We start from the raw sequence: 12792 nt of genomic DNA on the forward strand, positions 1-12792 counted from the left end.
AGGTCAGACTGTCGGTAATCTAAACCCCCCAGGTCCTTTACGGCACACTGAACATTGCGACCACGCCCACGGTCGCTATAATATATATGTTATATCAATATGTAAGCACCGCTAAGATTTGTTACTATCACCCTATTAGAGCACTTCATTAATTGAGTCATTTATAGATAAATACGACTGCTTTTACAACAAACCATAGATAGTGCAGTTATTGATATCACAAGTTTATTCTCCTTTGTTTTCGTCCTAAACTAGGTCCCACTGGCTAGGAAAGCGAGACAAATACACATGTGCACCAGACAGAAAAGCACGTCCACGATTGCCACCGCAATGGACCCCCTCATGTGTGAGATGTTATTCTTTGTGCAGTCGCTGTTTTACACTAAATTGTGAGTATTTGCAGCCTGTTAATGTTCATGTTTACTGCCAAATAGAACGCACACACATTATTTGTTTGTAAAGGGGGTACTCGGATGAAAAAATATCTTAGAAGGGTTACACTTTTAGAAAAGGTTTGAGAAACACTGAGCTAGACTATTGAGGTGGAACAAGAGGGGATCAAGAACCAGTTAGGTTATTGATCCCACAATTCTGTCAGATATATAGGCCTACATATAGATGTAAGCATATCAATGTAAGCGCTGCTCAGATGAGTTATTATCACCTCAATAGAGCACTTCATCAATTGAACAATTTAAAGATGAATAAGCCTGATTTTTCAACAACCCATAACGCACTTATTGCTATAACCTGCGACAGCTGAGCTGCTGTAGGCCTACATTTTGTTTTTGTCGTTAACTAGGTTATACCTTTATTCTTTAATAGGTCCATGGGTTATGCTGGCTAGGAAAGACACATTAAGGTGCGCAAGACAGAACAGCGCCTCCCCGAGTGCCGCCGAGGAAATGACCCCCCTCATGTGTGACGAGGTTATTCTTTATGCAGCCAGTGAGTAATGACATTTTCTGTTATTGAGTGCATCATGGCAAGCTGCACATTTATATGAAATTAGTAGTTTTTAAGGATGGAATGTGGAATTTACATGGGTGTCTGAGAAGACAGATTCTATGTGCTTAAATTGTGTTTCTGGGTGTGTGTATGTCCAGGGCCAAGTTACCGTGGAAATATTAATCCTAACCATAATATACAATTAAAGATATATTGACCTTGTCTGTATAATTAGTCAATTTACAAGAAACTGTCTAAATTGCTTGGACCTAAAAGGTACCTCCCTTCCTCTCCCTAACCGAGATGTTAAGATAGTTTACATTTGCATTCCCACTGTAGCAACAAAGTCTAATACTAATGCCATTCCAATGAACTGAATTATTCGTTGTGTAGATCCTTTAAATGTCTTGCAGCCATGTCCACTTGACCCATAGTGTATTGCAATTTAGCTGTTCTCTCCCACCTGGCTGACTTCAGCCATGGACAATCCTAAATTCTCCTCGATGGTCACCTTGTTTCCTTTGTATTAACCCATGATGTGAACATTTCCCAATAAGAAACATGTAAAGCCATTGTTTCATTGAATGTATGCTTGGTAACTTTGCTGCCTGGATCTTACCATGATCATGCTTTTATATGTAATCAATTATTTTGCAATCTGAAGTATCCTAAAAATTATTATTGATGTCTGTGTGAAGATTTCTTAATAAAAACAGAAATATATGTATATTATTTATAAATATCAAAAAGCTGGAAAGAGTTTTTTTCTAAAGCAGTAATTTTATCACATACAGGATAAAGGTGTCAAAGCACCCGATTGCCCGTGTGCATTGATCATGTGCACACGCAAATGTCTCGGGTCGCTGAAGCTGGCCTTGCACTTGAGACACACGCAGGGCTTCTCCCCGGAGTGCATCCTCATGTGGATCTCCAGGAAGTAGCTCTTTCTGAATTCCTTCATGCATTGGTCACACCTGTAGGGCTCTTCCGTGGAGTGAATCCTCATGTGGACTTTCAGGCTAGAGCTCCGTCTGAAGCCCTTCCAGCATTGGTCTGTAGGACTTCTCCCCGGAGTGAATCCTCATATGGGTCTTCAGGTCAGAGCTCCGTTTGAAGCCCTTGATGCATTGGTCACACCTGTAGGGCGTGACCAATGGAGTGAATCCTCATGTGGATCTTCAGGTGGCAGCTCTGACTGAAGCTCTTCATGCATTGGTCACACCTGTACGGCTTCTCCCTGGAGTGAATCCTCATGTGGATCTTCAGGCTAAAACTCTGACTGAAGCGCTTCATGCATTGGTCACACCTGTAGGGCTTCTCCCCGGAGTGAACCCTCATGTGGATCTTCAGGTCGTAGCTCCGTTTGAAGCCCTTCATGCATTGGTCACACCTGTAGGGCTTCTCAGTGGAGTGAATCCTCATGTGGATCTTCAGGTTGAAGCTCTGACTGAAGCGCTTCATGCATTGGTCACACCTGTAGGGCTTCTCCCCGGAGTGAATCCTCATGTGGGTCTTCAGTTCGTAGCTTCGTTTGAAGGCCTTCATGCATTGGTCACACCTGTAGGGTTTCTCCTTGGAGTGAACTGGACTGAACATGTGGGAGGAGCCAGGGGCATCGGGATGCAGACTATCCGGGGTGGCGCCAGGCTGTGTGCTGCAGTCTCTAATGTCACTGCAGTCTTCTGCAGAGAGGAAAACAAAGACATAGAAAGTAATTGCAGTAATTCATTATTACTTTTTAGACACTTGACATCGAGGGTTAAGAAGGTGTACTGCAGAAAACAACACGCCCACTCGCTCATTATAAATTCTCCGGCTCTCCTTTACACTACGGGTAAACTCCAGAGGGGCAGATTCTGGCCGTTAGGTTCCTACATACTGCCCCTCAGGGTGTAATCCGGAGGATGTCTGGCTTAAAGTGCATGTGTGAAAGGGCTACCTGTAAGTTGATCAGCTAACATTTATACATTTTCAATTCATTTATTATTTGAAAATGATAAAACAGCACATGTGGCCTCCGTCATCATAACCTATTTGGTTCTTAGGTGTTTCCATCTTTGAAATGCTCAAATTTTACTCGTGTTTTAGCAGGGCTCTAGTCGTTTCAAAGGAGGTCCAGGCATTTTAGCACAGGAAGAATCGAGTACATCCACAGAAGATCCAGGTCTTTTGCTTGCTTACATGGCTGCAATAGTTATTACTTACCTACAGGTGGGATGCATCCACTAATATCCTCTTCCTCCTCATTCAAAATGGTGTCTTGGGTCTCCTGCTTTCCATATTAGGAGGGAAACACACACACCCACACGACATATTCTTGCATTTGTACAAAAATTGTTTTAATCCCTCCTAACGACAAGTCATAAAGGTGTTTGCTCTCTTTGGTATGTGCTGGAGTTGTAACAGAGTAAGCCTCACTTTTGGATGGTAAATGAGAAGGGGAATTTTCAACCTGCACAGCCAGCTGCTTGCGGCAATCCATCCGCTCGCCACAGTCCAGGCTCTTGGCCACGCTGCAGTCCGCAGACAGCGGGTTCAGGGCCTCCACTTCGGAAGCGGTGAAGAGGGTGTCATGGCCTTCCACCATCAGTTTGCCCCTCCCTTGTCTTTGGACATTCAGGATCTGCAGTTCCGTGTTTTGACAGGACACATGGGAGGAGCCAGGGGCGTCCACATGGAGACTCTCCAAGGTGGCTGCGCTCTGTGTGCTGCGGTCTCCAAAGGCATCGTAGACATCTGAAAAAGGAAAAACAAAGACAGAAAGTAATTATTTGCACAAAGCTGTACTTTGTACAAGTCGACAAAACTATTTAAAAATACAATGTAACATTTTAAACAGATGGTTTTAAAAATATGTACTGCACACACAGATTCATAGTGTCGGAGAGAGACGTCTCCTCCAGCCCCTCCTCCCTAGACTTGAAGCTCAATCGGGTGTCCAGGTTGAGGTCACTGAACGAATACCATCACAAATCGAACTGAGCACAACATTACATGTGAGACAAGTATTTTGACAACAAAAGACAACGTGCCATTCCTTGTAAGCTGATCATCTAACATTTACACAAATTTATTTATGTTTGAGAATGATAAATAAGGTTATGTGGCACCCGTCTTGAAACCCTTCTAGGCTCTTGACTGTTTCTTTGCAACTCCCAAGTTTTACTTGTGTTTTATCAGGGCTCTGGTCATGATGATTTTTCAAAGGAGGACCAGCCTTTTAAAGCAATCTAGTAGGTAGCCTAGACTCAAGGCTGCAATATGTATGACTCACCTGCTGGCCTGCATCCACTGAAATCCTCTTCAACCTTGATTAAAATGATGTCGGGGGTCTCCTGCTCCTGTCGTAAAGAAGGAAAAACACACAAGACATATTTTTGCATATGCACAGAAAAGTTGTCAACCCCTTGACTGGGTAGCCCCGCCCATTCTGCCGGCAATTTGAATTCGCCCTGCAGAAGGGTCTGGAGAAGAGCAATACATTTCGTTCTGCTTCCGATACGATTTTGCGGGAGCCAATCACCAAGCTGGCTTCTCCCCCCCCCCCAGCGCGCTATCGGCTGGTTTAACAAGACGACAGGGAAGCGGCGGCAGGCAGCCAATGGTGTACAGAGTCAATTGAAATAGGCCCGATGATCACACCTTTTGAGTTGAAGAAAATGACAGCAGCTTCCCCAGACCAACGTGCAATCTACGATTGAGCTAGGTCTGGCAATAGTCAGGCTACTCAACCCCCGTTCTAGACACATTGAATCACAAAGACGTATGCTTCTATGTGTATTGTATATTGTTGTGCCTACCTCTGCTGGAATTGGACCTGACGAAGCCTCACTTTTGAATGGTGAATGACAAGGGGAATGTCCAACCGCCTTGTGGGCCATCAGGGGCTTCATGCCTGATGATGAGGAAGAAGAACACATTACATCAAAGTCCATTCAGAGTTCAGGAAATGGCCATATCGTCAAATTATATTGTTTTTATTATATATGTTTCTCCGATATAAATTATAAATTAATTGTTAATTATGAATCATGATTATTATAACTACTTCCTTTTACTACAAATGTAACAATTAATAGCACCACCTGAACACTCAGACCTTCCTGTTTTTCACCCATTAGTCGGAACTCAACCCATTTCACAGTGATTTAGTCTGTGGTTTGCAGATGTTGGCTCGAGCAAGGGCAAAACGACTTGCCGCACGCAATGCATTTACTCAATTGAACTCACTGGATATCACAGGAAGCTTATCGTGCTCTTGTAGGGAATGTTGCCCTTTTTAGCCTACCTTAACTACCGGTTTTGGTATTGCTTGGGTATAGATTTTGTTTTTAATCTATCTTGGCTTATTATCCCTGAACCGATTGTCGGTTTATCCAGAGCTTGTCGAGACGGTTCTTGAAGGTGTTCAGGGTGGGTGCAGAGACTACTTCTTTTGTGAGGGAGTTCCATGTCTACCACTCTGTTAGCGAAGCTGTGAGCTTGTTGTGCTGTTCTGCAGTATCGCTTCTCCAGTTTCAGGCTATTTCCGTGGATTCCTCCTGGTACGGCTAGTCTAAGGGGTTCAGGGTTTGGAGTGTCGACTTCGCCGGTCAGGATCTTGAACGTCTAAATCTTGTCCCCACGACTAAGCCTGTAGAATAGGGACGGCAGATTCAGCGATCTGATCCTCTCACCATAGGGTTGGTTCCTGAGTTCTGGTATCAGCTTGCTAGCTCTTCGCTCTACTCTGTCCAGCATGTCCATATCTGCAGCCTTGCTAGGAGACCAGACTGACACTGCATACTCAAGATGTCCTTGTATCATGCTCTTGTACAGCTGGGTCAGCATCTGCTTGTCCATGTATCGGAATGACCTACGGATAAGTCCCAGTGAAGAGTACCTCTACGTCTTTTTCTTCGGTTACCACCTGGAGTTCCTGCAGGTTTTCCCCCATGGTGTAGCTGTGCTCAGGGTTGTTGTGTCCGCAGTGCATAACCTTACACTTCTGGGTCTTTCATTTCATTGATCGGCGAGTACACCTTGGTATCGTCTGCAAAGAGCATTGCGAAACTGGACATGATGTCTGGCAGGTCATTGACGAATACTATGAATAGTAACGGTCCTAAAACACTTCCTTGTGGGATGCAGCTCAGTACCTCAATCCAGCTGGAAGGCCACCCATTCACTACAACCCGCTTTCTTCGTCCGTTGAGAAATGTCTTGATCCACTTTAGCACCTTTCCTTTGATTCCGTAGGCTTCTAGTTTCTGGATCAGCTTCTGGGACAGTGTTGAAGGCCTTCTGGAAGTCTCGATACAGAGCATCTAGGTTTGATCCTTCATCCAGGAGTTCCGCCCAATGGTTGAGTACCTTCAGTAGCTGTAAGGTGGTGGACCGCTTAGCTCTGAAGCAATACTGTGTGTCTGAGAGAAGTCTGTTATGCTGTAGATGGTTCATCAGGTGTCGTGTCATTACTTTCTCCAGGAGTTTGCACACTGTTGACGTCAAGCTCAAAGGTCTGTAATTTATCGCCTGCGATTTCTGGCCCTTCTTGACAATTGAAGTAACGTTGGCTATTTTCCAGTCTTCCGGTACTGTAGATTCTCTCATGATTTTGTTGAAAAGTTCTGTTAGTGGTTTCCCCAGCTCTTTGTGGCATTCCTTCAGTACTCTGGGGTGGAAGCCATCATATCCTACAGATTTGTCAGTGTTCTGCTCCCTCATCAGTTTCATAACTTCTTCCTCCGTAATTGCCATGTCTGTGAGGGTTTGCTTGACTTCTCTGGTCTCAAATTCTGGTATTCTCACTGATGAAAACAGTACCAAAATAGCTGTTCAGTGTTTCTGCCTTCTCTTTGTCACTGTTTGTCAACTCCCCACTAACCTTCTTCTATGGTGTTACGTTGTCTTTGGTTTTCAGCTGGCTCTTAACATATCTCCCAAAGGGTTTCGGTCTCATCTTGGATTCCTTTGCTATTAGATACTCAAAGTCTCTTCTCAGTTATAGCTTCATGTTCTCTGACACGTTCCGCTTCCTGGTGTATTTCTCATAGTCTTCTTGTCTGCCTGTGTATGCATACCTCTTCCATGCCCAGTATTCTTCTTGCTGCTCTTCCTGGCCTGGCCATTCAACCACAGCGGCCTGGTCCATTTCACACTGCTCTGTGTGCATCGTCGGACATATTCTTCAACAGCTTGCTGGTACTTGTCCTTGATGTAGTTCCATGTATCTTTAACATTTAGGCACTGCATAACTTCCCAGTTTGTGTCAAAGAACTTCCTCAGCTTTGCATAGTCACCTCGGTTCATACTGTGATTTGATCTTGTTTGAAGCCGCAAAGAAAACAGCTCACTGCTTATCACCTTCATCCTCAGCTCTTCGTTTTCTTTGCAGCTGAGTTTTTTATAACTGTCGACCCTTCAGAGAAAAGTCAGCTAATTTCCGATACAACCGCTTTCGCAAGTACATCCATTATGGACGAAAGCTGTTCTTCCAAAGTTGAGCCGCACGGTGACATGTTGATTAACATTTTACTTGACTACCGGCGAGAGGTAACAGTTACTGAAAACAACATTAACCCTGTGATTTTGATTTATCCGAGAACGGCATGCGCCCAATGCCTCCACGGTATATTACCGTTACTAGTGGAAAACAAAATCAATGTTATTGGGAGTACACAAACTTTGGAGTACTGCAGGGGTACTAATATTTTTTCACCCTGAACAAGTTCCAATTCTGAAAGATAAACAATAGAAAAACGAGAAAATGGACAAGTGGCTGAAATATAAATCTGAAAACAAGGAGAAAGGATAATCCGTGAAAAAGAAACTGCATACAGAAAGACCAAAATGTCGTCAGTATAAGGAAGAATATATTTTAACAGGATTCACCTCTACATACTCTCACCGTTCGAAGCACAGGCCCATGATTTTCACTTTAAAGATGAACTGAACTGATATTTGAAGTCAAGTTGATATAACAGATGTATTGTCTGCCTTCTCATTGGTACAATAACTAAAAATGGCTGAACTTGCTAAAAGGGATTAAATTGTACAGTGAAAGTGTTACAGGGCGCTGCCATGTTGGATTTCAACAGTCAGATACGTCACTGGCATGGTAACCTACTCCTACTCTGTGGCTCTAGCAGCCATGGCAGGTAATGAGTGAATGGCTAAGGAAAAGCAAACAAACAGGTCTACAGGAGGATCATCTTATTGCATTGCCCCTGGCTGCAGTAATGAATTATATAGGGCCAAGGCAGCTGGGGTAATCAATTTCCACAGGCTACCTTTGAATAGGAAACCAGCCCTTAATACATGGCTGGCAGCCTTAAAACTGACTAACCCTCCGATAGCCCATGTCATGTCAATCTCCACCAGCTAGCACTCCGACCATAAAGTGTATAAACTATTACTCAGACGACATCACAGATCTATGTTTCCAAGCAGCTAATTAAACCACGGTGGGTCTGTAAACAGAAGTTCCACAAATGTCCCTTTCTACTCACCCTGATGTTCGCCGACTAGCCGATTGCTGATGCAGAGGGAGTTAAACTCGAAGTAGTTTCATAGTAAGATGTATCTGTGCAATATCCATCTGTGCAATATCCATCAACACGCACCAGAAAGTAAACCTCCAACATCCACCTAAAGTAAACGTGACACTCGTGAATCCGCCTCGCGTCTATGCTCATCATCAGGTGTATCTCCCAAAGTGCATCTAACATGTCTCTCAGGTCCCGTCCACCCGGAGCCGTTTTTTTTGTGAAACCATGTCTTTAATAACCATGTCATTAGGCAGATAATAAACCATGTTCTTTAATTGGTCCGTGGTCCCAGGGTGGTTTCAAATAAAACCGGACCTATGTGGTTTCGTGTTAGGATTCGTGTGGACGCCTGAAGCGACGTTAAGAGTTGCGTTGAAAGTTAGGGTTTTTTTTGTATTATTTTTGTAGCTTTAAATACAGCCCCTTGGTACATTTAATTACTAACTGTACATTAAAAAGTCTTTCTACTCAATTTAAAAGGTTAAACAACTGCTATCTCCTCCTCGACTTGAATGTTTTTATACAGCGCGCAGGCTGGATGCGCGCAGGCTTGATGCGCTCCACTTTTTTTGTGGAGAATCAGCGACTTGAATATGTAGGTACTACAGCGCTTGTACAGCTCGTTGCGTTTCCGCAATGAGTCCGTCTTTACGGAGATATTCCTGAAACGCATCAAAAGAAAACGGAGGGGGAATGATCGTTTTCGCCTTGTTACTTCGTTGCTATTTATGGGGCGCTCCAGTGTCCCTGCACAGACGTCCCTTAGAGAGAGCATGCACCTCTCTCTCGCCGCACAGCATCCGAAATGCCCTATGCATGGTTATGCAACCTAATCCCACCATTAGATGGTCAAGGTTGACTGGGACCTCTCGACAGCAGACCGATTCAATGGCAGTGTCCATGCTCCGGCAGCACCCACACGCACTCACACAATTCGAAGGGGGAGCTGGAGCCTGAAATTGATCCCTCTCCACCGGGTGGCAGTCGGACACTACAGGCATGTCCCTCACAGGCTCAAACGCGTAACCAGCCATATTAAAATCACTATTTTCCGCCGTGGAGTTTAGAAGAGGATCGCGTGTCTGCAGCAACAACCTAGTCCTACCATGCCAGTGACGTCATCGGCGCTCTAATACTAAACGACACATTTTTTTTGTTGCTAAAAAAAGCTAGATATTGATTTTTAAATTTTTTTTTTAGTGTCATTTTTTATTTTATTAATGGTCATAACTAACACGTTATCGATGTTGATTATTTCAGTTCAGTTCATCTTTAATGTCAGTATTTGCACCCTTTTGCTGTTCTTGTTTACACTGCCAAATATAACGGCCACATAATATTAGTTATTTTTCTAGTTTAAGAAGGGCTGTGGTCGTTATGCTTTTTCAAAAGAGGTCCAGGCTTTTGAGTGCAGGTAGAATTGCGTACAATCTCAGTTGATCCAGGTAATTTGCTTGCATGGCTGCAAAGGTTATTACTTACCTACAGGTGGCATGCATCCACCAATATCCTCTTCCCCCTTGATCAAAATGGTGTCTGGGGTCTCCTGCATTCCACATTAGGAAGGACACACACACACACACACACACACACACACACACACACACACACACACACACACACACACACACACACAACTAATGACAAATTGAATCATAAAGATGTGTGCTTTCTATGGTTGTGTGCTGGAGTTGTAACAGAGTAAGCCTCACTTTTGGATGGTGAATGAGAAGGGGAATTTTCAACCTGAACAGCCAGCTCTTTGCGGCAATCTAACCGCTCGCCACAGTCCAGGCTCTTGGCCACGCTGCAGTCCGCAGACGGCGAGTTCAGGGCCTCCACTTCGGCAGCGGTGAAGAGGGTGTCATGGCCTGCCACCACTAGTTGCCCCCCCCCTTGTGCGTGGACACTCAGGATCCGCAGCTCTGTGTTTTGACTGGACACGTGGGAGGAGCCAGGGGCGTCCACATGGAGACTCTCCAAGGTGGCTGCGCTCTGCGTGCTGCGGTCTCCAAAGGCATCGCAGTCTTCTGAAAAAAGGAAAAATAAAGACAAAGTAATTATTTGCAGACGAAACTATTTAAAAATACAATATGTAACATTGACACAAAGGGCTTAAAATATGTAGCCTACTGCAGACACAAATTCACAGTTTCGGAGGGAGACGTCTCCTCCAGCCCCCTCCTCCCTAGACTTGAAGCTCAAGCGGGTGTCCAGGTCTAGGTCACTGAACGAAGACCAGCGCAAATCGAGCTGAGCACAACATTACATTTGAGACAATTATTGTATATGGATAATAACAAGAGACTACGTGACATTCCCTGTAAGCTGATCATTGAACATATTTTGAATTTATTTATGTTTGAGAATGATAAACCAGGTCATTTGGCATCCGTCTTGACTCGAACCCCTTCTGGCCTCTTGACTGTTTCCATCTTTGAAATGCTCCCAAGTTTTACTTGTGTTTAATCAGGGCTCTGGTCATGATGCGTTTCCAAAAGAGGACCAGCCTTTTAGTGCAGGTAGAATCTAGTAGGCAGCCTAGACTCTATGCTGCAATATATATGACTCACCTGCTGGCCTGCATCCACTGATATCCTCTTCTATCTTGATTAAAATGATTTTGGGGGTCTCCTGCTTGTCGTAGAGAGGGAAACACACACAAGACATTCTTGCATTTTCAGGGAAAAGATGTCAACCCCCATTCTAGACACATGGAATCATAAAGGTGTGTGCTTGTCATGTGTATGTTGTGCCTACCTCAGCTGGACTTGTAACTGACGAAGCCTCACTTTTGGATTGTGAATGAAAAGGGGAATGTCCAACCACCTTATGGTCCATCAGGGGCTTTAGATCTGATGATGAAGAATACAGTCTTGATCAAGACAATTCAGAATTCAGGAAATGGGCATATCGTCAAAATATATTAGACATGTGTTGTGAAATAACCTGCTTCTCCGATATATTATTAATAATAGTTAATTATGAATTATGATTTAACCATTTCCTTTTAATACAAATGTAACAATTAATAGTAACCCCCAAACTGTCCTGTATTCCGCCCATTATTCGGAACACATCTCACCATTTCCCAGTGATTTAGTCCGTGGTTTGCTGATGTTGGCTCGAGCCAGGGCAAAACGACTTGCCGCACGCGAGGCATTCGATCTTGTTTGAAGCCGTAAAGAAAACAGTTCACTCCTCATCACCTTCATCCTCGTCCTCAGCAATTCGTTTTCTTTGCGGCTCTGAGTTATTTGTAAGCGAAGAGAAGCCGACCCTTCCGAGAACAGTTGGCTAATTTCAGATACAGCCGATTTCGCAAGTACGTCCATTATGGACGACAGCTGTTCTTCCAAAGTTGAACCGCACGGTGACATGTTTATTAACCTATTTTACTCAACTACCAGCGAGAGGTAACAGTTACTGACATCAAACTGAACCCTGTGATGGAGATTTATCCCAAAGCGGCATGCGCCCAATGGCCTCTTCCGGTATGTATGTTACCGTAACTGCTGGAAAACAACATCGATGAGCACATTGGAGTACGCGTACCCCTAGGGGTACTTTAGAGCACTGCAGGGGGTATGTATGTATCGCTCAGCAATGTTATGCTCAGGATGAGCAATACATTCATACATATACAATTGTGCGCCACACAGAATAGCTTCTCCCCGATTTCCACCGAGGCAATGACTCCCCTCATGTGTAAGAGGTTATTCTTTATGCAGTGTGTATTGACTTTTTGTTGTTGAGTGGAATTACCATGACAAGCTGCATATTTATATGCAATTAATAGTTTTCTAAATAATTTATAAAGATATAATGTGGACTCTATCTGAATCAGGGCCAAAGGACTGGGGATGTAGGTGGACAGGCTTCGGGGGGCCCAAGGCAGAGGGGGGCCCATGAGAAGTTTCGATATTATTATTTAAAAAAATTAAGTATCTTTTTGATTGTTCAAATAGTTTAATAACATCACTTAATGTCATGATGAATATCGATCTAAATGCAAGCTTAGCGTATTGGTTTAATAAATTGGTATACTATTGTTAAAAGTAAAGACTGCTGTGACTACTCCGTGAACACCCCTTGCAAAAAGCTCAAAATGGTTCAGCCCACATAGCTGATTTCACAGTTGTGTCTTTTTTTATCTGGATGGAGATTCGGCAATTTGTCACTCACAGCCACTGTTAAAGAAATTTAAATCTGGCTCTCAGAAGAGAAAGGTGAAAAAAGACAGGAAGAGAAGACACAATGAAGGAAGTCTTTCTTCTTTTCTAAGAAAGGTGAGCACAACGTTTAAACACACAAG

General features: G+C 43.8%; 1 protein-coding gene across 2 annotated transcripts; it reads right to left on the minus strand.

Annotated features, from left to right (window-relative positions):
- Window positions 1-78: 78 nt before the first annotated feature.
- Window positions 79-11943, minus strand: LOC307077396 (uncharacterized protein). Of its 2 annotated transcripts, none has more exons than XM_079738811.1 (10): window positions 11563-11943; window positions 11238-11332; window positions 11051-11111; window positions 10224-10507; window positions 9960-10023; window positions 4749-4843; window positions 4223-4289; window positions 3401-3684; window positions 3154-3217; window positions 79-2630 (listed from the first exon to the last, which is right to left on the minus strand). In XM_079738811.1, the coding sequence occupies exons 1-10, from the start codon at window positions 11855-11857 to the stop codon at window positions 2080-2082; spliced, it is 1860 nt and encodes a 619-aa protein (XP_079594937.1). In that variant the 5' UTR covers window positions 11858-11943; the 3' UTR covers window positions 79-2079. The 2 variants fall into 2 exon arrangements, with proteins under 2 accessions (XP_079594937.1, XP_079594936.1); XM_079738810.1 differs by having other exon boundaries at window positions 3154-3220.
- Window positions 11944-12792: the final 849 nt, after the last annotated feature.

This window comes from Pollachius pollachius (genome assembly GCF_949987615.1).
Source record: "Pollachius pollachius genome assembly, chromosome: 6".
Taxonomy (NCBI): domain Eukaryota; kingdom Metazoa; phylum Chordata; class Actinopteri; order Gadiformes; family Gadidae; genus Pollachius; species Pollachius pollachius.